At 38.4% G+C, this 27372-nt stretch overlaps 1 protein-coding gene across 10 annotated transcripts in view; it reads right to left on the bottom strand.

Moving 5' to 3' along the window:
• Nucleotides 1-27372, bottom strand: part of utrn (utrophin) — a 372003-nt gene that overhangs the window by 17926 nt on the left and 326705 nt on the right. For all 10 annotated transcript variants that reach the window (XM_012963789.3, XM_004914663.4, XM_031901862.1 and 7 more), the window contains 4 exons: nucleotides 20402-20559; nucleotides 10699-10865; nucleotides 10447-10558; nucleotides 721-857 (listed from right to left, as the gene is read on the bottom strand). In XM_012963789.3, coding sequence (XP_012819243.1) covers nucleotides 721-857; nucleotides 10447-10558; nucleotides 10699-10865; nucleotides 20402-20559 — 574 coding nt within the window. The remainder of the gene's footprint in view (nucleotides 1-720; nucleotides 858-10446; nucleotides 10559-10698; nucleotides 10866-20401; nucleotides 20560-27372) is intronic.

The following is a 27372-nucleotide window of genomic DNA, read 5'->3' as shown; positions in this document are numbered from 1 at the left end:
CTGCAATCAATATTTGATCTGGGTTTCTATGGGCTTTATCCTACATACATCTGGTGAGCATTTAAATGGACAGATTGGGCACTGATACATGACAAATTATTTTGTCACTTTGCACTTTTGGTGCTGTTATTATTTTAATGTACTTCACTAGATTGAGTTTTTATTTATTTTTATTTTTCAAGCGCTTCCATGATTTCCATAGTGCATACCATAGACTCCATTTTAATCAAATAATTAAACATTTTAATGATTTCCTTTTTCTCTGTAATAATAAAACAGTACCTTGTACTTGATCCCAACTAAGATATAATTAATAATTTTTGCTGGCAAAACAATCCTGATGTTTTATTTAATGTTTAAATGATTTTTAGTAGGCTTTAGTTATGGCGAAAATTACAAATTACAGAAAGACCCCTTATCCAGAAAAGCCCAGATCCCAAGCATTCTGGATAACAGGTCCCATAAAAACATTAAAAAATATATAAAAGGCACAGATGACTAAATATGAGTAAATCATCAATATGCCTGACCAATAAAACATTGGATCTGACATTAATATAGGGTAATACATGTTCAGCTATCTTATAGTATACATAAAAAGGGCATCCCAAGTTATTTTCATATTTGCCACTCAGATGATTTACTCTTAACTGCTGTTTTCGGAATAGCCATTTCTAATAGGAGGGGGTGCTTTTTGTAAATCAGAAGCAGCTGACTTACGTCTCCATGTTGTCCCCTTCCAGCACTGTCTGGACCGGCAAGTAACCTAGCCTGGGATGTTTGTCAAAATATTTCTTGGAGCGGAATTTGTTCTTCAGCACCTTGGTGAAGTCCCGAACATCCTCCCCTGATGTTGTCTAAGAACAACAAAAGAAAAGTTTTACACAGCAAACATAATATCTCAGTGCCTCAGACATGACGTTGTTTTTTCGTCCTGGCAGCAGGGACCTCTTGGATTAAATAGGCCTCGAGTGCTAAGCAATTTAAATAATGAGAGCTTGGCAGACGTTGTCCTCGAGCCTGACTGACAGCGCTCCACTAAATCTGCATAATAATTAGCACAGAAGTTTGACTTTAGAATTACAAAAAGAAAAATGAAAGACTGAAAGAAAGAAACAAACTATGGCACTAACCAAAGACAAAAGAGATCTGGGGAAAAGGATACTGTGGATGCAAACATTTCTACCCCTGGATCTCAGATATCAGCATAACAGAAAGTGTTTTAGGTAATCAGTTCAATGCAATGACAAATAACCTGGTCAAATAGGGGTCCAAATCATTATAGAAATACAGATATAAGAATTCTTGGGTTGATTTTAATGAAAGCTTGAATAGGATAAGTCCTCCCAAAATCAACACCAATAGAACAAACAGGATTGCGGAACTGTACATGAAGCTGGCACTACAATTATCTTTCCATGTATTCTGGGCACCGTAGTTTTCCAGCCATATGTTCATGGAATGTATGAAATTGGCACTACATTTGTCCTGCAAGAAAAGTACTTTAATTGTAATTGCTATTCCATTTATCCTGCTATGTGTTCTGTGATATTATACATGAAATAGGCCCAGGGATTGAATGAAATAATCTGTGCAAAAATGTTTTTATTTAGCTCCAAGACACAAAAATCACCTTCCACCTTTGTTCTAATTAGCTTACCACTTATGTTTAGTGGGGTTAAATTGAAGAAGTGGCACTCATTGTGTGTGGCTGGTTTGTGACCACAACCACAGGCAGATTTTATAGATGACTGAAAAGCAAAATACACAGGTGGGTTTGGATCAACTTGTCTAATAGCTTTGGGGCCCTACAGTGCACAATAATTAGCCAGGTGTTAGGGTTGAACAAATTGTCCCAGATTTAGTGAACCAATATTATAAAGCTCCTTTACAAGAAAGCTGTGTCCCTGTTACATTTGAGAACTATTGGCTTTTCTTTCAATGCTTAGGCTCTGAAAGCTACCAAGTATACATCTTAATTTAGAGGCAACTCTTCCTTTACACCCCATTACTACTATCTTCCCTGGAAAAGACACTGGAGGAGTCACCACAATCTCCCACAATTCCCCTGTACATATTAACCCATTCCAAATAGCAAAAGAAACATTTACCAACACACACAGCAGGTTCAAGCAGGGCAAACCCTTGCAATTTGATTGGCAGAGGTGCAAAGTTTCAGGGTAACCCCCTTTATCCCCATTCAGATTGGTGACCACAAAAGTTGTGACTGGCTTGGAGGGGTAATAGTAAAGATGGGCTACGCATGGAAGTCATAACAGTTCCATTCTGTAACTAGTGAAATGTACTCAATACTTTTGCAGTGTAATAAGCAATATTACTACAACCAAAAAAAAAAAGTGTTATTCTAAAAAGTGATATTCCCACAATCTGCACTGCAGTTTCCAACATACCTTATAAAACATTTTTCCTCAAAGGCTGTTAAGCAGTAATTTAACTGAATGCAGAAAATAATTGCATGACTTGGAATTTGGCTGGAATACAACTATGCTTCAGCACACTGGCTCATTAGGAGATGTTTTTCTGGAATTACTGTAAAATCTGCAGTCTCTTTTTATTCCTGCACTTAAATGTTTGTTACATCTAAACCATTTCCATGCCATCAATTTGGTTTTTAATGTAAAAAACTGGCAACCCAAGAATCCCGCATTGATTAACCTATATCCCTCAAATGGCTTGGAACTCTGTACAGCGGCAGCATTTTTTTACAATCTGCAGCAAACAAGTTGAGGGTTACTATATGTTAATATTCTAATTGTGTATTATATAGAAAGTTTCATATAGACTATGCCATACTGCCGTTTCCTCTATCCAGTTGTATGCCCATATTTCTACCATTAATCACACTCACAGTAGCCCTGCAGAAACCAGCCACTGGGTTGCCGTACTGCACAATATTAGGGACTGACTCTCCACTTTGGAATTTAACCTGCTACCTGGTTGTTAGTCCCACTTATCCTAGCAACCAGGCTGTGGTTTTATATGACAAACTAGAAGAAAACAGAAGATGATCGGAACAGAAATAAATGATAAAAGATTTAGCTGATCATAAATACAGGATAAATTGGTTTTCTGGTTGCTGGGTCAGTGTCTGCCACCGCCATATAACAAAGATGCCCACTGGGTATATAGTTTATCAAATTGTTTATAATATATATTATCAAAGCATTTCTTAACCATTGCAAATTAAGTGCAACTTGTCTTTTGAATAAAGCAAAGCCCAACTGTTTACATTGGTTACTAGCCAGGCATGTGATTTAGCGCAGGATAGACTAGGTCTGAAATCCATTGTTTTAGTTCAGTTTTGACACGCAAGGTAAGTGACTCTTTTACCTCAAATTTCGAGTAAAAACTGACTGTTAGTAATTATTACGAAGTACTGGAGCTAGAACAGGAAAATAATTTTAAAGGCTAATGAAAGGTATTTTATAAGTTTGGCTTAGCTGAAAGGGTTCTGTAATATGCATCATTGTAACAATGATAAAGAACCCAATTTTGCAGTTTTATTCTGCTAAATCACTGTGGCACCCAATCTCATTGCATGTAAAGTATTAAAGCATCTGGGCTATTAGAGTTGAGTGACATCATTCAACTTCTGATTCTAGTCCCCCCCCCCCACCTTCCTTGTGCATGAAGCATGGCAAAGTGGTAAGGCCAGGCCCTGGGCATGCTATATCCCTCTGTTCTTCCATGAGTTTCAGTTTCTTTATACAGTTTTAAATTAAGATTTAAATATAGACCTTCAGTACACAATACAGAAAATTAATATTGGACAAAAACTGTTTTTTGTTTACCTTTCTTCTCCTTTAATGTTAAAAAGTGTCTGTATTATATTGAAATGTAATATTTGTGTCTTAGAGTGTCACTAAAAAGGTTCAACTCTGTTCCGTTCAGTGAAATGCTGGAAGCTATTTTGCTATTTTCAGCAGCACAAGCATCTGGCACAATTTCACTCCATACTGTTATTTATGCAGTACATTACAGTAGGGCAACATTAAAGCGAATTGAAAGAGATCTTGGAAAATTTTATTTTTTTGTTGCCAAGTAAATACATACTTCTAGGTGCATTAAAACAAATCAACTTGCAGTATAGATCAGGGCTATATAAACAGAATATTTAATCAAGTTTTTAGTTTACATAGTTAATTTGGGTAGAAAAAAACCAAAGTCCATCAAATTCAACCTCCAATCGAACTTCAGTGCATATATATATATATATATATATATATATATATATATATATATATATATGGTACAATTTAGAGTAGATTAGAAGTCTTTTGTTCCCTCAGATCTAGATGAGCACGCTTTCAAAAAGTAGCCTAATATTTCTGGGCTGAACTCTCAAAGAAGCAATACAAGTGTCAGAATTGCCATTTTTATTTTAAACTCTGTGGTGGACCAGATGTTAATCCCAAAGCAGATAAATGAAGCACTCAGCTTGTTTTGTGCCTTGTGCTATATTTTCAAGCCAATATGTTGGCAAGTGTAACAATGCTTCATTTGTATGCAGAATCAATGAATACGGGAACTGGAATGATGACTAGATAAATGCCGCAAACAGTTGATGCAAATTTTTATGCCATTAATAGTAAGTAAAATATATTTTATATTCTCTGCTACAAGCTTTTGATATTTCTACGTGAATAGAAACCAGTACATTTCTAAGTAAACAGCAACTTGTAACAATGGCTCCACAAGCCTTATAACCAGACACAGTCAAACCCAGGGGTTCAAAAAAAATAACAAACAAAACTAAAAAAAGTAAAATGGAAAAAGTAAAATGAGGGGACATTAATTAATCAGGGCTTGACCGTAAAAAAAAAAAATACTAAAAATTCAAGAAAACATAAAACTATTTCAAGAAAGCTAACACACAGGGGATAAAGAGATGTTTTTAAGGAGAACAGCCAAAAATCATGCCATAAATTGAGGAACACCAATGTTGCCATTTAAATGCATTATGAAAGAAAGAAAGTTCCAGAAAAAAGATAAAATATGGGAACCTTAGATTGGGAGGTTGGGTGTATATATCCATATTATAAATAACCCTGTGCTGCAGAGGAGCAGACCTTGGGGCTACAGTAGATAATATTACCATTTTTTCAACATTGCAGCCTTCAAAACCTTGGTTTATTTGGAAAGACTTTTATGTGTAGATAATCAGTCAGTCTCTGTTACAGTTTAAGAATCTTGTATAGACTGTATCTATTTTTACAAGTCTACGTTGCAGGGAGAGAGAGATGTTGTATTCATTTTTCAAATATTTGAAATGGCCTTCTGTCTGTGGCTGTGGGATTTAGGCTATGTAACCACAACCCACCAGTCAGGATTCTGTTTTGTAAATGAACATATGTATTCTTACTGATATTACAGTTTATTTACTTAGGTGTTTGTCATGGTCCAGTGCTAACCAACCAAATTTGCTACTTATGATTATTTCTAAATATTTTTCCGCTGCCAAAAGTGATACCTAGCATTGTACAAAATAATTGGCTTGGTTGTCACTGCACCCTGGGTGCCTAATATGAACCTACTTTGTACCTTAGGTGCCATCTGTATCTGAAACCAATATACTTATCTACAGATAGTTGAGAAGTATTTGTCTTTTTGATTACACCTAAATAATGTGAAATGGAGACAGAATTGGCCCAGATTGTTATATTGTATACAGAGACTAGAGAGCACTGTAAGCACAGGTATGATGATCCAAGCAGATCTAAAGAATACATGCATGCACAGAAAAGCAGCTTGTATGCCAGGTGCTGACTTGTCACATCTCAGTTGGCTGTACAGAAGCCTGTAGCTCACACACAGGCAAATCAGAAGTAAAGTTCACTAACTGGCATTTTCTCTCATCCTCACTGACAAATAGATAATCATCAGACTGAGAATACACCTGAGCCAACTGTTGTTATGCTTCATTAGAGGAGAAACACTTGGCAAGGCCTTATAAAACGTGCTCTCGACTAAGATACTGTAGTACAGTGGTACTGTAGTACTTACACACATACTCAAACCCATCTGAAAGGATTATTCAAATATTTATTAACTCTAAAATAAACGGACGCATGGGCTAAATTAAAGAATTATAAAGTGCTCTCATAAGAATATTGTATATGCTTTGCTTAAAGATATGGAATATATAAAAAGTTCCTGGATATAACCCAGGGCCGCTCCTGTAAGAGCCTCAAGCGGCAGGGAGTGACCAGTTACCAGAGGTGGCAAAAAGTTGCAGAGATGCAATGGTGCTCACTACACTAGCGACGTGGCCCCCTCTGGACCCAGAGAAGCAAGAGAGATGGGGGCGGCAGCAGTCCCATGACTGGCGCTGAAATAACCCTCATTTGTGTTACAACTCAAATGTAAAGACACCAAATAGCTTTGATCTAATTGGGAAAATGGCATATAGCAGCAAGCGTAAATATAAAAACAAAGCCAGGGTTCTATATTCAGCCAAAACGATTTATTTTAGAGAAAACTCAATGTAGATAGCAGTTTATTTTTTCCTTTATAACCCAGGAGCATTTCTGCTATGCAAGTGAGTATGCTTTATTACGTATGAAACATATTCCGCCTTAAGGGAAAAAGCTTCCATTTACGCTAATAATTCTTGACGTGTTGCTTATCACGGTATGAGAGTCTTTAGGGAAATAGAATATTGGTCAGCATCCTTCTAAAGTAACACATCAACAGTAATTACAGCAGCAGCAGATCGATCCACTGGGAGACAAGTATCAGTTCTGAAGTTTTGCCTCCAAGGATTTAAACCAGAAGAAAAAGTGTCTAGTCTTAAAATGTTTAGAAGTCCTGCATTAGCTAAAAGGAATCTGGTTTATTTACAGCCAAATGTCCCCAGATCCTTTCTTTTGCCTTAAAGCAACCATTCTAAAGAAACAGGTTTTTTTTTCTAACAGAGAAAAATTGCTAAGCTTTTCAAGCAGAAATCCATCAGTTTCAGTTTCTAGAGACCCCAGTTCCTGTGATATGGAAGGAAGTTGTTTACTCAAATGTGACTAGAACAACTATATGGCTAATCAAACAGGGCTAATCATAAGGACCACTGTGACTCCTATAACACCACAGGACATGCCATTCTACCCATCCAAGAGAACATAAAATAAAGACACTTCTAGAACAAATGTGTTATTGGTGACCAAGTATCACCACGTATATGTAAGAAACATTAGGGGACTGTGTAGACTACAGGCATTTTATCATTTAGAAAAATGTATTCAGTTCTCTGTTGTGAAAAGGCAAAGAGGAGCAATAGATCTATATAAGATTAATAGTATGTATTGCTGAGTGTGGATACTCATGTTGCCCTCCTCAAAACTAGGGGCCAATGTAATTCTGCTGGTACATGCACGGTACTGTCATAAACACTAAGGGGCAGAATTATTAAAATGTTCAGAGCTCGCTATAGAAAAATGCACCCACTTTCTATATTCATTCCTGTGGGATTTTTAAGCATATTTATCAATGGATACAATTTAGAGTTCGCTATTTGATAAATACAATTCTAAAAATCCCATTAAGGAAAAACTTAGACAGAATAGTCACATTATGTTTTCTCACTGAAGAATAATCAAAAGAAGCAAGAATCATCATTTTCAATAAATAAGCTGCTTGATACAATTCCCACTGATTTCTGTAGAAACTTAACAGCTTTTACTTGCTGGGTTTTTTTTATTAAAATTTTTATATCTTGTTCTTTAATAATATTCTCAAGTATATTCACTTTGTGCTTTACATTCTCATATTTGATAAATCTGCCCCTACATTATGTGTAGAAGTATTTTAATTTTTTGATGGTTCTGCTGGTTTAAAAAGGGGAAAGCCAAATAATTTATCAATGCTTTTAGAACACATCATCAATATACTCTATGGGTTTCCTGTGGAATAAAATGTAAAATTAGCATTTTGTAAAACAGAAAAAAATCATCATACTAAATCCTAAACCCACACACATCATACTAAATCCTAAACTAACATGCAGTCCTTTTCTTCTTAAAGTATTTCGCACCTCTTCACTGACTCATTTTAGTTTTATTTCACTTTTTTTTAGAAAGCAAGTATAGTATATCTATTATTCATTATAAGCAGATAAAGAAGAAATCAAAACATTTGATGATCAGGCCCAGATGAAATTGCCAGAAGGCGCAAACCATATATACTGTTAGTAATTGCTTTGAATGCCACATTAGCAAATGAGAAGATTAAACAGTGGGACAGCATGGCTTTGAAAGCAGAAATGAAGAAGAATAATGATTAGGAACCATGAAAACAATGGCAATTAAGAATTTGCTTGGCAATACATTTATTAGGTAACCAAAATGTTGTTTTAACACCTAGACATCACCAGATGGAGTTCATTGAAATCAAACAGACTACACTTTCTGTACCAGGTGATGGAACGGCTTAATTTTAAAAGCAAAGGAATCTCCTGAAGAAGACTATGTAACAGATCACGGACCTCTGCAAGCTTAAAGTGAAGCTGAACAACAAGGACATGAGATTTCCAAGATACGACTTAGGGAATGTACCCATTGCCTTGAATGGAAAATATCAGAAACCAATTTCAGATGCTACAGCTACATGATAGAGAAGCAGACTAATTGTGCATAAAATTCATAGAAGTCATCAAATTTGAAAAATGTATGACTTTACAAAAAAGTTAATACAAGCAAAAATCAAGAAGAATCAAGAAGAATAAAATAACTAGAGCTGCCAGGAAGGACAAGAACCAACAATATCTACTGTAACCATTGTAACACAATAATTGCTGTAGCAAAAAGAAGCTACAGCCTTGGCATGCAGAAAGAAACAAAGATCAAGCAAAATGGTAAGAAATAAATTGAAAAAAATATACAGAAAAGCAAACAATGAAGATACTTTTAAAATTGTCACCTACATGGCTACAATATGAAGACAGATTCAGACAGACCACTGCATAAAAAAGTCAAGGTCAGTCGAAATATTACAAGCAAATAAAGAAGAACTAGACCAAATTATGCCAAGTCTAGAAAACGTCTGATAGACTGGAAGACGGCAGTTTATACCAAAAGAAAGAAGCCCTTGCAGAATCTGCAAACTATCACACAATTTCCCTTACTTTAGATGTCAGTGGAATTATCCTAAAGATCTTGCAAGGCTGACTAGAGCCCTACATTAAACCAACAACCTGCCAGACCTACAAGCTGAAATTAGAAATATTCCAGGAGCGAGCAAAAGATAGTAGTGCTGATGGATGCTAGATAATGGAAAAAGACAAGGAATCGATAAGTAAGTCAACATGAGCTTCATTAACTACAGAAAAGTCTTCAACTGTGTTGACAGATTATTCTTATGAAAATGTATGTACCTGAGCATCTCATTGTTTTTATGAAGGACTTCTATAGTGGACTAAGAGCATCTACAGACAACAAACATATATTAAAAAAATAATTTAGCTTTCTCAGGCATGGTACAATTTAGGTCCCTTCCTCAGGCATGGTACAATTTAGGTGCCTTCCTCATGTATAGTACAATTTAGGTCCCTTTCTCAGGTATGGTACAATTTAGGTCCCTTCCTCAGGCATGGTAGAATTTAGGGCCCTTCCTCAGGCATGGTAGAATTTAGGGTCCTTCCTCAGGCATGGTAGAATTTAGGTCCCTTCCTCGGGTATGGTACAATTTAGGTCCCTTCCTCGGGTGTGGTACAATTTAGGTCCCTTCCTCGGGTGTGGTACAATTTAGGTCCCTTCCTCGGTGTGGTACAATTTAGGTCCCTTCCTCGGGTGTGGTACAATTTAGGTCCCTTCCTCGGGTATGGTACAATTTAGGTCCCTTCCTCAGGTATGGTACAATTTAGGTCCCTTCCTCGGGTATGGTACAATTTAGGTCCCTTCCTCGGGTATGGTACAATTTAGGTCCCTTCCTCGGGTATGGTACAATTTAGGACCCTTCCTCAGGTATGGTACAATTAAGGTCCCTTCCTCGGGTATGGTACAATTAAGGTCCCTTCCTCGGGTATGGTACTATTTAGGTCCCTTCCTCAGGTATGGTACAATTTAGGTCCCTTCCTCAGGTATGGTACAATTTAGGTCCCTTCCTCAGGTATGGTACAATTTAGGTCCCTTCCTCAGGTATGGTACAATTTAGGTCCCTTCCTCAGGTATGGTATAATACAGTAACTGAAAAATCATTAAAGTTATTCACACTATAAAATCAACCTGTACAGAAGGCAATCTGTTAAGGTGGAACTGGAAATCTCAGAAAATGACATTTAGGACAACTGTTCCCATTCTACATACTCACTTCAAAGCTACAGTATTTGTTCTATAGTAACAGATTTTCTTTATTCTAAACACCCTTTTTTATTTTTACCACAGAATGTAGAAAAGGCAACTGTGCATGCAATAAAAAGTGATGACCTCTAGTACTCACAGGAGTGCAGTATTCCACCATTGGGTGATGTAGCTTGTGACCCTTTGCTGTCCTTCCAGAAAAGAAGCAACTTTGGCACACATCATAGTTAAAATGCTTTAGACTCCTGTACCTAAAAGTAGAACAGAATCTATTATAGCCTTAAAGCTCGCCAGACATGAGTAGATTAAAGCTTCCAATCTGGCCCATTGAGACCAAGTTTGATTTTTCTTTTTTATAAATAATTTACAGACAGTATTTATATTTAAGTACCTGAATCCAACAATGGGGCATTCTTTACAGATGTTACACTTGGCTTGATGCTTAGCAGTTTCAGCAGCGGCTACTCTGTGTAGTACAGGTAGCCATACCATAGACTGAGGTTCCAAGCGCATCCACTCAATAAAATGCTTGACATCAATTTCGGGTTTATTTTGAGCCTATAGGATAACATATTCGTTTAGGTTTGAGCACATCCATGCAGAATACACAAAACAGCATTCAGTAAGACAACAACAATACAGAATTTAAAATTCATAGCTTGATTATTATTCTGGTTAGGTTAAAATGGTACCTCTCAACACATTTGAAGCAATATGAAGGAAATGCAGTTCTAAACAGTAAAAACCCTGCAAGAAAATGTCAGCCGGCTGCACTGCACATTCATTTTAAAAAACCTGCAGACATGCAATTTTCCCTACGCCAGAATTCAAATTTTTAGTATTTTAACATTATTTGTAATAACACACGAACATGTAAACTGACAGCAGATGAAAACCAATCAGTGTATCCCCATCTGTCCCATCTCTTTCCAAGGTCAGATGATCTCAGACAAAGTGCCTGGACTTTTTCCTAATGATGAAAGCCTTATGTCTGTGCTAGATATGAACTAGCGAGGCTGCCCTTTCTTTCACAGGTGACTGCAGCTTTTTTAGTGGCATTCGGTTACTATAAAGTATCACATAACAATGATAGACATTAAAGGAAAATGCATAAAGATTCAGGAGAAACAGCCACATTACAATGGCTTTGCCTGGTTTATTCTCACAGTATCAGAGTATGCAGTGAGTTTGAGTGCAATGACTACATCTAGGGGTTTTTGTTGATAACAAGTTGTCTAATTCCAGGCAGTGTCATTCTGTGGCTACTAAAGCAAATAAAGTGCTGTCTTGTATAAAAAAGGGCATTGACTCAAGGGATGAGAACATAATTTTGCCCCTTTATAGGTCCCTGGTAAGGCCTCACCTTGAGTATGCAGTGCAGTTTTGGGCTCCAGTCCTTAAGAAGGATATTAATGAGCTGGAGAGAGTGCAGAGACGTGCAACTAAACTGGTTAAGGGGATGGAAGATTTAAACTATGAGGTTAGACTGTCGAGGTTGGGGTTGTTTTCTCTGGAAAAGAGGCGCTTGCGAGGGGACATGATTACTCTGTACAAGTACATTAGAGGGGATTATAGGCAGTTGGGGGATGTTCTTTTTTCCCATAAAAACAATCAACGCACCAGAGGTCACCCCTTTAGATTAGAGGAACGGAGCTTCCATTTGAAGCAGCGTAGGTGGTTTTTCACGGTGAGGGCAGTGAGGTTATGGAATGCCCTTCCTAGTGATGTGGTAATGGCAGATTCTGTTAATGCCTTTAAGAGGGGCCTGGATGAGTTCTTGATCAATCAGAATATCCAAGGCTATTGTGATACTAATATCTACAGTTAGTACTAGTGGTTGTATTTATAGTTTATGTATGTGAGTATAGATTGGTAGGTGTGGGTTAGGTGTGCTGGGTTTACTTGGATGGGTTGAACTTGATGGACACAGGTCTTTTTTCAACCCTATGTAACTATGTAACTACATACAAATGGACAGAATTCTTCAAAGATTATATATCTTGGGACATTACATATATAATACAATATATTACCTTATACCTGTTTTTACCATAACATGTACCAACATACTCATCTCATGCTCCTTATTACCAAAAAACATATGGACCAACTTTTATCTGGGTGTGCTGAACAGCTGTGCCTTACCAGAATGGACCAATATATATGGTGACTATTTTGGTGAATAAATAGGATGTTGGTACCACCTTATGCTATGGAACTATTGTTTTAAACCCTTTTCTAGGGGGCACATTCATTAAAGTTAAAGATTGAATCCGAATACAAAAAAATTGTATTTATTGTAAGTTTTTGTACTGTGCATATTTTCGCCGTTTTTTTTGCTAATTTGCACAACTTTTTCGTACTGTGCATCAAAATTTACGCAACAAAATCATATTTGTCTCAACGAGTACGAAAATTTTGGATTCATTCAAGCTTCGGCATCGTGACTTTCCTTGGGCCAGGTTGGAGCTGCAGAGTGCCATTGATCCCTATGGGAGACTTTCCTTGGGCCAGGTTGGAGCTGCAGAGTGCCATTGAGCCCTATGGGAGACTTTCCTTGGGCCAGGTTGGAGCTGCAGAGTGCCATTGATTCCTATGGGAGACTTTCCTTGGGTCAGGTTGGAGCTGCAGAGTGCCATTGAGTCCTATGGGAGACTTTCCTTGGGTCAGGTTGGAGCTGCAGAGTGCCATTGAGTCCTATGGGAGACTTTCCTTGGGCCAGGTTGGAGCTGCAGAGTGCCATTGAGCCCTATGGGAGACTTTCCTTGGGTCAGGTTGGAGCTGCAGAGTGACATTGAGCCCTATGGGAGACTTTCCTTGGGTCAGGTTGGAGCTGCAGAGTGACATTGAGCCCTATGGGAGACTTTCCTTGGGCCAGGTTGGAGCTGCAGAGTGACATTGATCCCTATGGGAGACTTTCCTTGGGCCAGGTTGGAGCTGCAGAGTGACATTGAGCCCTATGGGAGACTTTCCTTGGGCCAGGTTGGAGCTGCAGAGTGACATTGAGCCCTATGGGATACTTTCCTTGGGCCGGGTTGAAGCTGCAGAGTGCCATTGAGCCCTATGGGAGACTTTCCTTGGGTCAGGTTGGAGCTGCAGAGTGCCATTGATTCCTATGGGAGACTTTCCTTGGGTCAGGTTGGAGCTGCAGAGTGCCATTGAGTCCTATGGGAGACTTTCCTTGGGTCAGGTTGGAGCTGCAGAGTGCCATTGAGTCCTATGGGAGACTTTCCTTGGGCCAGGTTGGAGCTGCAGAGTGCCATTGAGCCCTATGGGAGACTTTCCTTGGGTCAGGTTGGAGCTGCAGAGTGACATTGAGCCCTATGGGAGACTTTCCTTGGGTCAGGTTGGAGCTGCAGAGTGACATTGAGCCCTATGGGAGACTTTCCTTGGGCCAGGTTGGAGCTGCAGAGTGACATTGATCCCTATGGGAGACTTTCCTTGGGCCAGGTTGGAGCTGCAGAGTGACATTGAGCCCTATGGGAGACTTTCCTTGGGCCAGGTTGGAGCTGCAGAGTGACATTGAGCCCTATGGGATACTTTCCTTGGGCCGGGTTGAAGCTGCAGAGTGCCATTGAGCCCTATGGGAGACTTTCCTTGGGCCAGGTTGGAGCTGCAGAGTGCCATTGAGCCCTATGGGAGACTTTCCTTGGGCCAGGTTGGAGCTGCAGAGTGACATTGATCCCTATGGGAGACTTTCCTTGGGCCAGGTTGGAGCTGCAGAGTGCCATTGAGCCCTATGGGAGACTTTCCTTGGGTCAGGTTGGAGCTGCAGAGTGCCATTGAGCCCTATGGGAGACTTTCCTTGGGTCAGGTTGGAGCTGCAGAGTGCCATTGAGCCCTATGGGAGACTTTCCTTGGGCCAGGTTGGAGCTGCAGAGTGCCATTGAGCCCTATGGGAGACTTTCCTTGGGCCGGGTTGGAGCTGCAGAGTGCCATTGAGCCCTATGGGAGACTTTCCTTGGGCCAGGTTGGAGCTGCAGAGTGACATTGATCCCTATGGGAGACTTTCCTTGGGCCAGGTTGGAGCTGCAGAGTGACATTGAGTCCTATGGGAGGCTTCCAAAAACATGCACAGAAGGATTAAAGTCAGAAAGGTTTTCCCGCCATTTACGATCGTTCAGATAAATGAAAATTATGTGACTTTCGGATCGCCAATACAATATTATCGTGACTATAACGATTTTTTCATAAGCATTTTCGTGACATTTCCGATCATCAGAAATTATCGTATCTAATCCGAATTTTACCCATTTCGGGATTCTAAATCTGAATTTGTACTTTGATGAATCTGCCCCTAGGTGTCATGTATATTTAGTCCCAAACTTGTATTTAAAATAAAACATAAATTGAGTTGGTCTTCCAAAATGTCCTTCCACTTTTTAAGAGGCCATTTCCCAAGGAGATAGGTCCATCTATATACTTAGATAAGTTTGAGTTGTGCTTTAATACCATTCAGATTCAAATAGTCTAAAATGTCTACAGGAAATTATTCAGTAGCTAATTTTGAGGGGGGATTGAATTTACACCATAACCCATTTGCCCCATATGCCTTACAGAAAAAAAAATCAATAACACAATAAGAAATAAAGATTCAAAGCCTTAAAAACCAAGTCCTAATAATTAAATAAAAATAAAAAAAGTTTTACCAATCAAAATATTCTCACTAAGACACATTGGCAAAAAGCCCAAATATTAAAAAGCAAGATTCTCTTACCACAATGTCCTAATCACCACTATCTGCTGGCAGCCATTTTTAATTCTACTGAGCTGCCTAAAGACCATAAATCCACAGCTGGAAATAAGAGGGTGTTGCTGAGGTATGCCCATCCATCACCTCTAGTGTCTGCCATAGGGCAAGCATTTGTCAAGCTATTCAAAAGGACTGCTACCTAGAGCATTATGACAGTCACAATATCTGTCTAAAAGGTTTATGTAATAAAAAGGGACTAAGTTTGCCCAGGAGCAGTAACCCATAGCAGGCATAATATATTGGTCACCTGTTCAAAAGCAAACATCTTATTGGTTGCTATGAGTTACTACGCCTGGGAAACTTAGTGCCTTTTATTACATATGGGAAATAAAGGACTAATAAAGGACTACCATATATACTGGAGTATAAGCAGAATTTTTCAGCACCCCAAATGTACTGAAAAAGTCACCCTCGGCTTATACTCAAGTTGGGTACCACCCTTTGTGTGAACCCCTGCTAGTGATTCCCGCTGCCCCCACCAGCCAAACAGGCTAGAACAGGGGTCCTCAAAATGCCCTAGTCTCATTACTTGGGTGATGGGTCTCTATTGGTTGCAATGATTTAGTGCACTTTTTGCACCTATAGTAGAAAATAATTCCCACAAGGTTTTCCCTAAGCCTTTTGGAAGGACAGAGGTTCCATTATCACTATATCATGGCAGTTTGCTTTAATGTTGCAGCTCTCTAAATTGTTAATATGTAAGTGTTATGGAGATATACAGTATTACTTGACTATAATACATATTATTGGTCTTAATCTGCAGCTGCCAACATTATATATTTATGAGAAATTCACAGTGGGTCATGCTGAGTATATTTGATTATTGAAACTTAGCAGTAGCTGCTGCATTTCCAACCCTAGGCTTATACTCGAGTAAATAGGGTTTTCCAGTTTTTTTAGGTAAAATTAGGTACCTCGGCTTATATTCGGATCGGCTTATACTTGAGTATATATAGTAATATAACTTTGTACAGAAAATGGAAAAGCATTATTATAGGATGTTGACAATTTCATGAAAAAACTAACTAAACAACAGTCTGAACAATTAGTTTGTATTATTTTGCAAAGTAGCAGTTTTGCTAAATCTGGAACCTGACATGACAAATTGTCTTGAGCAGTAGCCTTTAAAAGTAAAGGCATAGCAACAAAAGCTTATTGGCTGACATAAGCCATAGTGGTTAAATGAGCAGAGAATACATAGGAATTTAACTGACAGATTTGGTATCTTTTATAGACAAACTGAATAAAAGTGATGCTTGAATGGGTTCATAGCTATGCCTACATAGCTAGCAGCATTACCTATTTCATTTAGGCTGCAAATAATCACATAAACTTCTTCTACATTTTAGCGATGACTGAAATGGTACAACTACTGCGATTATTAGTATTGATTCATTTTAAAGATTATTTAATGCAAACAGTTCAAGCGGAAATGTTTCCAAATGGCTGGCTTCAGAAACAGTCAAACGTTGAGATACATGGACAGGAATTTTCACCTTGCGCTAAGCAGAGTTTTATTGAAGCCAGTAAATAAATCAAATTCACAATGCAGTGAGGTGGTATCACATCCTGTGCTGAAGAGCAAGATTTGTAGATATCCACACATCACCCATGCAGATAGATGCTAAATTACTGAACCATTCATCCTTCTGGGAGGCTTATCCTAAATACACGCAGTCAAGTGTGAAGAGAAAATGCTATTAATCTATCCTAGTAGATTCCAAAGCAGCTTTGGAAGTAAGTAGCTGAGGCCACCAAGTCCAATAGGTTTGTGAAATATTAATAAATAGACATCTAAGAAACAACCAATTAAGTGCACTAGTTCAGGTCAAAAAGACCACAGAGATGACTAGTAGCGTATTTACTGCACAAAGTTCCATCATCTGCATCAAACCTCTGCACTGTAAAATTTTCCAGTCAACTTACGTGACTACAAATGCAAAGTCACATACATTTCAACTTGGACAGTATCCGTACATGACAGTTGTTGGAGGTGGGTGAGCGTTTGCTGTCCAAGAGGTCGGGGGGGGGGGGGGGGGGGGTTAATAAAAAGTCAAAAGTAGGAAATGTGTGCAAGGTAACTACAAGTGCACTGGGCCTGTGAATATACTGCATGGACACAGCAAGGCTTTTAAGGTAAGAAGAGGAGCAATTTTGGGGCAATGTACTATATGGTTATTAGATGCTGTGTATGTATGTATGTATGTATGTATGTATGTGCTAGAAAACTATATAGCACCTTCCGCTTACTGAACATTTACAGAAAAATAAAGTGAGAACAAGTCAGACTGATAAATAGACTCTATATTCTCAATTATTGGAATGTAACTCTGTGGTTCCCATTGGAAGCATAATATGGACATATCTGTACAAGGGATTTAGCTTGTACAACAAACAACATTACTCGGATACTGAAATGTCTTTTAAGGTTTTCACATTAAAAAGAGTATTTACAGTACTGCAACCTTAAGTCTGCTGTTTAGTCTAAACGGACGCAGTAATTTGCTATTGGCAGGGGGAAGCAAACACATATACATTTTACTGCAGCAATATTTCTACATTAGAACTTTTATGCTGAGGAGACTAAACTGAATATCATTAAACTGATTTGTGTTTTATCAGACAATATTGCATTGTCTAATTTGCAAATCAATATCCGGTGATGTATGTCTGCATCTTTTTTACTATTCCTCTGGTTAAAAGTAAATCTTTGCCTAAGACATGCCATACATCATAGCTTCTCTGATAGGATTCTCAGCTTGTAAATGCCATTTCTTTGCTTGAAACAAAAAAAACCAAAACACTATTATGAAGAAGGTCCTGAGGTAAAAAGAATGAAGAAGGATGGATAAGGTTGCGGCAGAAAACCATGAAAAAGGAACAATGAAATCTAAACGTCTTGCTCCTCAGCGGGGAGATGTGTGAAAAAACCTCAGATTCCTTTGACTGGCTTGCTTTCATTCCTCAAGGGAAAATTTGGCTTTTAGGAATGTAATAATATACGTTAGTTTGCCCAGGAGCAAAAACCTCTTGCAACCAGTCAACAGGAAGCATATACTGGTCACCTGTTTTAAAGCAAACATCGTATTGGCTGCTACAGGTTACTACTACTACTGGGCAAACTTAGTGCTTTTTATTACATATGAGGGTTAATGTGTTAAGAACATGGTTATACTTTACTCTAAATTAACATAAATGAATCCACATGCCTATGTATTTTTATTTTGTGCCAATATCTGAAAACTCTTGGGACAAACAAAATGTCACTGATAGACTTCACATTGATCTCTTCACCATCAATTACAAAGTGCTGCTTGGCGCTGGGTTATTCATCTTTTGACTTTCACACTAAACGCACTCCCATGTTCATGGACAATGAAAGGATATTACCTGTCACTGCCAATGCATTTGTAACTGTCTCAAGTGAAGATGCCACAATTTTTCAAGCACAGACAGAAAGGCTGACTGTTTGAGAAGGTGACAACACACAGGATCTGAATGTAATACAAGTAATGGACACAAGATTATAGGTAGAAATTCTAGTTAGACATCCCATTTTATTAATGAAATATACAGCTGTCTATTCTAATTTACTATAACTTGTAAAAAAAACCCAGCTATAAACTAGATTAAAGTGATACTGACACCAAAAAATGTATTATAAAAATATGAACCTACTTCCAAACCTACCTATAGGTCATGTTGACTGTTTTTTCCTAAAAGTCCTGTTTCTCTACATAAATCCTACTGTAGATCCAGAACCTGACTGTCTGGCAGCCCGACTGTAGCTTCCCAATCTGTCAAAAGGCCTACGTCATAAATTGGGAGGATTCAGCTTGCCGTTTGCTTCAAGGAGCTGCCCCTCCCTCCCTCCCTCACAAGCATAGCTTGATCTTTCCATTGCCTGCCTACTTCAAAGGGCTGCCCCCACCCCCCTTTCTGCTCTTCGCACAAAGAATTTAAATAGCAGGCCAGCTTAAGCTTTGCGGTGCCTGCCTGCTTCTAAGGGTTCCCCCCCCCCCTCCCCAGTACACATAGACAACGGAGCTGGGCTTGTCACACACCGGCTGAGAGCAGAAGGGGCATTGCAGGTTTGTGATTGGGCATATTTATTCACTTGGGATGCATTTAAATTAAAACCCGGTAGAGGGGAACAAACATGGCTGCTCCGTGGGTCTGTAATTCGTGCTACCATAATTATGAAGCGAAAAAACTTTGCAGATTTAGTTTATAAGGAATTTAATGCTGATACAAATTAAAACACAAGAGCAGGTGTAAAAAATTTTTTTAAGTGGCTGTCAGTATCACTTTAACAGTATTTATGCCCCACATTGGACATTTGGTACAGATGTGTTACTGTCAAGACTTCATTTGCAGCCTCACCCCCACAGCAGAACTGTGGTGTATAGCAGGGATAGAAACCATAGGCACAAACATCAGCACGGTTGATTTTGGTATTTATATTGTGACTCCTCTTTATCTTACACTGTGCATGGATATTCCTCCTATGAAACATTATTTTTTTTTTTTACTTGTCCTTAGCATTATATATACATCAGTGTTCCCCAAAATTCCTTTTGATTGTTTAAGGTGGCCATATGTTATAAGATCCACGTGTTTGGGGAGTTATTCGAATGTTTGGCCCTTGGGTCCATGAAATTACAACAACGGGAATAGCCTTCTCAGTCCCCAGTGAAGAAGATTATGTATAGAGAGGGTGGCAACAGTAAAGCTGAGGGATGGATGAAGTGCTGCGTTGGTGGTAGGGCAGAGCAAGCAGCCAGGGATAAGTGCAGGCTTGGAATGTGCAGGGGTATGAGAAGCCAGGGGGGCTAGGGGTGCACCATTTTCCAATCCGGTCCTGCAAGTAAGTACAGAATTGTGCAAACTGATTCTCCTGGCAGTGTTTACTATTTTTCTAATATGGTAATAGGCATTATATTATGCTCTGTGCGCATACAAAGCTTTATGTGAATGTGACACCTTAGTGTACACTGGTATCATATCTGTATTTGAACCCAAAAGGGCACAGCTTAGGGGTAAAGTAGGGTTTTTGCTATTTTTTTTACATAAACAGGGAAACTGAGGCTCCATGTTTGGTCCTTTCATTGTAAATAATTAGATTACCAGTAAACAGATAATTCCCTAAAATAATGAACTTCTGCTAACAAAAACAAAACAAAGGATGAAGAACTGCCTTTTAAGGCTCAAACATGGAGTAGCTTTCACTTCCCTTTGCCCTGTTTAGCACAAAAAAAAACTCAAAAAAATCAAATTGGGATACTGCCCCTAAACATGCATTAAACATGAACCAGTTACAGGAAACATTTTTCTCACTTACATGTTGAAAGCAGCTGCGTACACTTGGCTCAATGTTACTCCCTCCAAAGGCTGCCACTTCCCCAAGCTGGCGTGGGATTTGGATGGCATCATGAAGTAGCAAGCCAAGCTGCCTCTGGTCACATGTATCTCCTGCCCCACATATTTCCTTAAAGAGATCTAGGATAGGGAGAGGACTTCTGGTTAGTACATTTACACAATCACATGGTGGCTACATGATGCCAGAAAATCACCTTAGCATAACTTAGAAACTTAGTCTCTTAGAAATGTGATTTTTTTTTACAGTAAAATGACAAATACATCCAGTAAGAGGAATAATATAAAATGCAACATTCAGGAAAAAGCCATTTACATTTTCCCCTGAAGTTTTTGCTTTATCTGAAAAGCTGCTGTCTAAATTTTGGGCTGAAATAGTCAGATGGTTAAGGGAGCACATTCATCAGACAAAACTATTGCCTGACAAACACCAGTGCCTCTAAAGTTTGGCACATTAGGCTGTTCTGGGTGCTATAAGAACCACATAATTAAGTGAATATTTTCTGCCATTTGGCATGTAAGCGGCGCGTGAGCCCTATTCTTTCGGCACAACTGTGCTGCGGCATTTGACACAGGTCGCTGTAGGAAACCTGGAGCTACTGCCTGGTTAGGAGGTGGTGGTAACATCAGGGTTCCCCTGCATAAATTGGCACAACTATGCTTGATTTGGAATGGTAGGTAGAAAACACTAAGCGGCACAGAGAACAACTAGCACTATTTTACCCAAGTACCTTTCATTTATGGGATTACTTACACAACCATCTGCATCATAATCTGAAGAGCCACAACTGCAGTACTGGACATAAATAAATGAACCCATGTGTATTTGTGTTATTTAAAAATTATGCTAAAGTGTGCCATTACACCAAGGGAAATAATTTAAACCTTTATTTCCTATAAGCTATGGCATAGCATTTATATACCCATAATCAAGTTGAATATGCAGGCTATATAGGAGAACAAGCCAATGGCAACCCACTTGAACAAGTTTTTTCTACACATCTACCCATTTCTTTGCAGTTTATTGCTTAAATAGTAGCTTATAATATGATACACCAGCAAACCCACCATGTGTTACAGATAAAATACTTGCAGGCTGTCTGGAGTCTTGACAGGCGCAAAATCTTTTTTATGCCCTCGTGACCTGAAACTATTAGCCATATATGTCACTCTAGTTATGTAAATACACCCTTCCCAGGATTTCTCTAATCCTCTGGTGAGACTCCCTTACAGCAGGGAAGGGCTTTCTGACATGTCCCTTGGGGTTGCAAAATGCTTTAAAACTGTATGGCTGTTTCACTACAGCAGTGAAAAGCTAGGATAACAAAACAGTTTCCCATTAATGTCTCAACTGTAGCGTTTGAAAGCAGAACCTCTCACAGCTAGATACGCAGCAGCAAGTGCTAATGGACATAAAATAGTTTTTCCAGACAAAGACTGTCTCCACTGGAAGATATTTCTTCAAAATTAACTCTCTGATGTGGGAAAAAGCCACTGAAAAGAAACCAACCTCATGAAAAGCCACCAGCCATGACATATAAAATACACAGAACATTTAATTAAGAACAATGGAAAGAAGAAAATATATGCTTTCATTTTAATACTACAGTTGTATTTAGCCATTATAATGTTGTAATTCATTGTTTTTTTAGTTCAATATTCTGTATCACAACCAGTATATCGGTATTAGGGATGCACCAAATCCACTTTTTTGGATACTGCCGAAGCCCTGAATCCTTTGTAAAGGATTTGGCCGAATACCGAACCGAATCGAACCCTCATTAGCAAACTATGTTTTGGAATGGCCTAAATGTTGCTGTGTGCGCAGCAAAAAATTTTCAACTTCCATGTTTACGTGACAAAAAGTCATGTGATTTCCAGTTCAGGTCTGATACTTGTGAGTTGTGATGCTTCTTTGTAAGATATAAAAACTTACAGAAGTGAGTCATTTTATAGACAAAGTGGTACATAAAAAGGTTTGGATTTTTTGGACTGTGTCCAGGACTCCACCTTCTAAGAATATTCCATAGCATAAATATAGGTATGGGACCAGTTATCTGGAAACCCATTATCCAGAAAGCTCAGAATAACTGGACAGTCATCTCCCATAGACTCCATTATAATAAAATAATTCTAACTTTTAAAAATGATTTCCTTTTTCTCTACAATAAAACAGTACTTGATCCCATCTAGAATATAATTAATCCTTATTGGAGGCAAACAATCCTATTGGATTTATTTAATATTTTAATGATTTCTTCTTAGACTTAAGGCTTGGTGATCCACATTACAGAAAGACCCCTTATCCGGAAAACCCCAGGTCCTGAGTATTCTGAATAACAGGTCCCATACCTGTACTCTATAGAGGGCAAGGATATGGTGAAGGTTACTATTCAGTGTGTTCTAATTATTCCTTCCATATAGATGGAAATAATGCTATTAACTTCATTTTGTAGAGTTCAAAACATATTATTGCATATTAAAAATACACACATTTTTTATATTAATTGTATTTTCTATGCAAATACATATACAAGTTGCCATGGAAGAAAAAATAAAATCACATGTTTTTTTGTTAATAAGCAACTATTGTATCACAATCCTGAGTCCATTATCCCTTTTAATCACACAATTTTCATATATTGTTCCTACACTAATGAGTGAAAGTGCCCATTAATATGTGTTTTTATAGTACACATTAGAATCCTTGCAGATAAAACCCATTCATAATTTTTTATATGTTGCTATTTCTATTTCTTTCACTTCAGTTGATTGTACCCAGATGGCTTAGGCCTTGACATTCAAAGGTCTGGGAGCGTCTAGATTTTCACTTTCAATCTGGCAGTGCCTATCGGCTGCGGAATATCTTAATAGAGGTTGTGTGCTAGTGACTACCTTGTAAAGCAAAAAGTCACTTAGGAGCAAGTACATTTAAAATCTGATCTGACTGCAAACTGTTACCATGTGCCGAATTGAAAGCGTGCCAAGCACAGATTGCTTCCTAGGCATTAAAGCTTCATTTTCGCTCCCCTAAGTAAAATGATAATGAATATGTCAGTGCAGACCTAGAATACTATAACTGGATGTAGCCACTTGATATATTTTGTAAATAGAATGCTTTATTGCACCTGCACAGACATAAAAATCAACTCTAATACAGAAGAGTTCTAAATAGGCCGATTTCCATCAAGGACATTGAAGTGAAATGTGATTGGGACCAATGTCCTCCCAAAATGGTTTACATACAAAAGTGATGATTGAAAAAAAAGTCTCATTCACAGTACAGTAATATCTCTTTGCATACAGTGGTGTGAAAAACTATTTGCCCCCTTCCTGATTTCTTATTCTTTTGCATGTTTGTCACACAAAATGTTTCTGATCATCAAACACATTTAACTATTAGTCAAAGATAACACAAGTAAACACAAAATGCAGTTTTTAAATGAGGGTTTTTATTATTTAGGGAAAAAAAAAATCCAAACCTACATGGCCCTGTGTGAAAAAGTAATTGCCCCCTGAACCTAATAACTGGTTGGGCCACCCTAAGCAGCAATAACTGCAATCAAGCGTTTGCGATAACTTGCAACGAGTCTTTTACAGCGCTCTGGAGGAATTTTGGCCCACTCATCTTTGCAGAATTGTTGTAATTCAGCTTTATTTGAGGGTTTTCTAGCATGAACCGCCTTTTTAAGGTCATGCCACAACATCTCAATAGGATTCAGGACAGGACTTTGACTAGGCCACTCCAAAGTCTTCATTTTGTTTTTCTTCAGCCATTCAGAGGTGGATTTGCTGGTGTGTTTTGGGTCATTGTCCTGCTGCAGCACCCAAGATCGCTTCAGCTTGAGTTGACGAACAGATGGCCGGACATTCTCCTTCAGGATTTTTTGGTAGACAGTAGAATTCATGGTTCCATCTATCACAGCAAGCCTTCCAGGTCCTGAAGCAGCAAAACAACCCCAGACCATCACACTACCGCCACCATATTTTACTGTTGGTATGATGTTCTTTTTCTGAAATGCTGTGTTACTTTTACGCCAGATGTAACGGGACACGCACCTTCCAAAAAGTTCAACTTTTGTCTCGTCGGTCCACAAAATATTTTCCCAAAAGTCTTGGCAATCATTGAGATGTTTTTTAGCAAAATTGAGACGAGCCATAATGTTCTTTTTGCTTAAAAGTGGTTTGCGCCTTGGAAATCTGCCATGCAGGCCGTTTTTGCCCAGTCTCTTTCTTATGGTGGAGTCGTGAACACTGACCTTAATTGAGGCAAGTGAGGCCTGCAGTTCTTTAGATGTTGTCCTGGGGTCTTTTGTGGCCTCTCGGATGAGTTGTCTCTGCGCTCTTGGGGTAATTTTGGTCGGCCGGCCACTCCTGGGAAGGTTCACCACTGTTCCATGTTTTTGCCATTTGTGGATAATGGCTCTCACTGTGGTTCGCTGGAGTCCCAAAGCTTTAGAAATGGCTTTATAACCTTTACCAGACTGATAGATCTCAATTACTTTTGTTCTCATTTGTTCCTGAATTTCTTTGGATCTTGGCATGATGTCTAGCTTTTGAGGTGCTTTTGGTCTACTTCTCTGTGTCAGGTAGCTCCTATTTAAGTGATTTCTTGATTGAAACAGGTGTGGCAGTAATCAGGCCTGGGGGTGACTACAGAAATTGATACTGAAATTGAAAATTGAAATTGATAAACCACAGTTAAGTTATTTTTAACAAGGGGGGCAATCACTTTTTCACACAGGGCCATGTAGATTTGGAGTTTTTTTTCTCCCTTAATAACGTAAACCTTCATTTAAAAACTGCATTTTGTGTTCAATTATGTTATCTTTGACTAACAGTTAACGGTTTTTGATGAGCAGAAACATTTAAGTGTGACAAACATGCAAAAGAATAAGAAATCAGGAAGGGGGCAAATAGTTTTTCACACCACTGTATATTGATGCATGATTGAAACAAAACTGATATTTGTTCACTTACCGACTTCCATACTGTAATATTCCTTCTATAATTTCTGTTTTTATCAGATCTATATCTATATGTAACAAATATATAGGGGTATGGGACCGCTTACCCAGAAACACTTATCTAGAAAGCTCCAAATTATGGGAGGCCTACCTCCTATATAGTCTCTTATAAGTAAATAATTCTAATTTTTTCAAATGATTTCCCTTTGACAGTAAACCAGTACCTTGCACTTCATCCTTACTAAGCTGACTGAATCCATATTGGTTGAAAACCAATCCTATTGGGTTTATTTAAAAGGTGTTGTATAGCAAAATTGCAAGTCTGTTTGCAGTTTCTCAATTATAAAATAAAGCTGTCCTCAATATACATTTATTAAAAAAATCTGAACTGTTCATATTAAAAATGTGTTATCCTTCTTGCAATTAAGGATGCGGAATATGTTGGCGCTTTATAAATAAATGTTAATGTTAATAATAATTATCCCCCCCCCCACCCCCCAATTGCTCTGGTAACTCAATGCATGAATTTTTAGATGGAAACTGGCTTCAAAACCATCAGTGCTACTCCGTGTTCTGGATGGCAGGAAAGCAGCTTGCAGGGTGGTTTTATGTGTTTGCTCCTCACTTAGGCTAACCTTGCCTCCTTCTTCTGACTCTTTCCAGCTGAACCCAGCAGCAAAAAAACTATTGCTCTGTGTGGCTACAGTTTTATTGTTATTGTTGCTTTTTATAATTTATCTTTCTATGTATGGCCTCAGCTATTGATATTCCAGTTTCTCTTTCAAATAACTGCCTGGTTGCTAGGTGAATCTGGACTCTAGCAACCAGATTGCTGCTTATATCCCACACTGGAGAGCTGCTGAACAAAAAGCTTAATAATTTAAAAACCATGAATAAAAACATATGAAGAACAATGAAGAACAGTTTTAAATTGACTCTCTGCATTATTCTAAATGTTTATTTGAAGGTGAACAAACCCTTTAAAGGAACAGTAACACCAAAAAATGAAAGTGTATAAAAGTAACTAAAATATAATATGCTGCTGCCCTGCGCTGGTAAAAGTTGTGTGTTTACTTCAGAAAGTCTACTATAATTTATATAAATAAGCTGCTATGTAGCCATGGGGGCAGCCATTCAAAGGAGAAAAGGCACAGGCACATAGCAGATAACAGATAAAACACTATTGTATTCCACAGAGCTTATCTGTTATCTGTTATGTAACCTGTGCCTTTTCTCCTTTTTTCCAGCTTGAATGGCTGCCCCCGTGGCTACACAGCAGCTTATTATATAAATTAAGTAGTGTTACTGAAGCAAACACACCAGTTTTACCAGTGCAGGGCAACAGTGCATTATATTTTTATTACTTTAAAGCTCTTTCATTTTTTAGTGTTACTGTTCCTTTAAGTCAAATCATTGAAGACCCCAAAATAAGAAAACTGCAAAACTGTCTTAGAATTCTACAGAGATGCAGTGTGGGACTGGCCCATCAGGATACCATGAAAACTCCCAGTGGGCCCAGGTGTCAGTTGGTCCTCCTTCTTACCCAAATATGCCTATGTATGCCTATATCTTTGTCATTTATCTTTTCTGTATGGAAACAAAGTGAAGAAAGTAGGTAAAGAGAAGAGACTAGCCGAACAAGGAATCTGAGTAGGAAGATGATAAAAAATATTTTGGATAGTTGGCCTATGGTCTAAGGATTTCTGGTGGGCCCCTAGCATCCCTGTCCAACACTGTAGAGAAGTATTTTTAATATGAACTTTCCTTTTAAAACAAAGACATTACTTTTACCAACTGCCTTATCCATGCCAGTATAAAGAATAAAGAGAGAAAGGTAGGGAGGAGTGTGTGTGTGTGTGTTAAGAAACCTGTCTAAAATATTCTGTATTTGTGCTATTAAACACATTATAAAATGAGCTAGAGAGGCTAAGTGGAAACAAATCATCACTTAAATGAGTACATGCTGGAA

The sequence above is a fragment of the Xenopus tropicalis genome, chromosome 5, assembly GCF_000004195.4.
Source record: "Xenopus tropicalis strain Nigerian chromosome 5, UCB_Xtro_10.0, whole genome shotgun sequence".
NCBI classification, from domain to species: Eukaryota; Metazoa; Chordata; class Amphibia; order Anura; family Pipidae; genus Xenopus; species Xenopus tropicalis.
The sequence above is the reverse complement of the archived record's forward strand: the minus strand, read 5'-3'. Positions and strand labels throughout refer to the sequence as shown.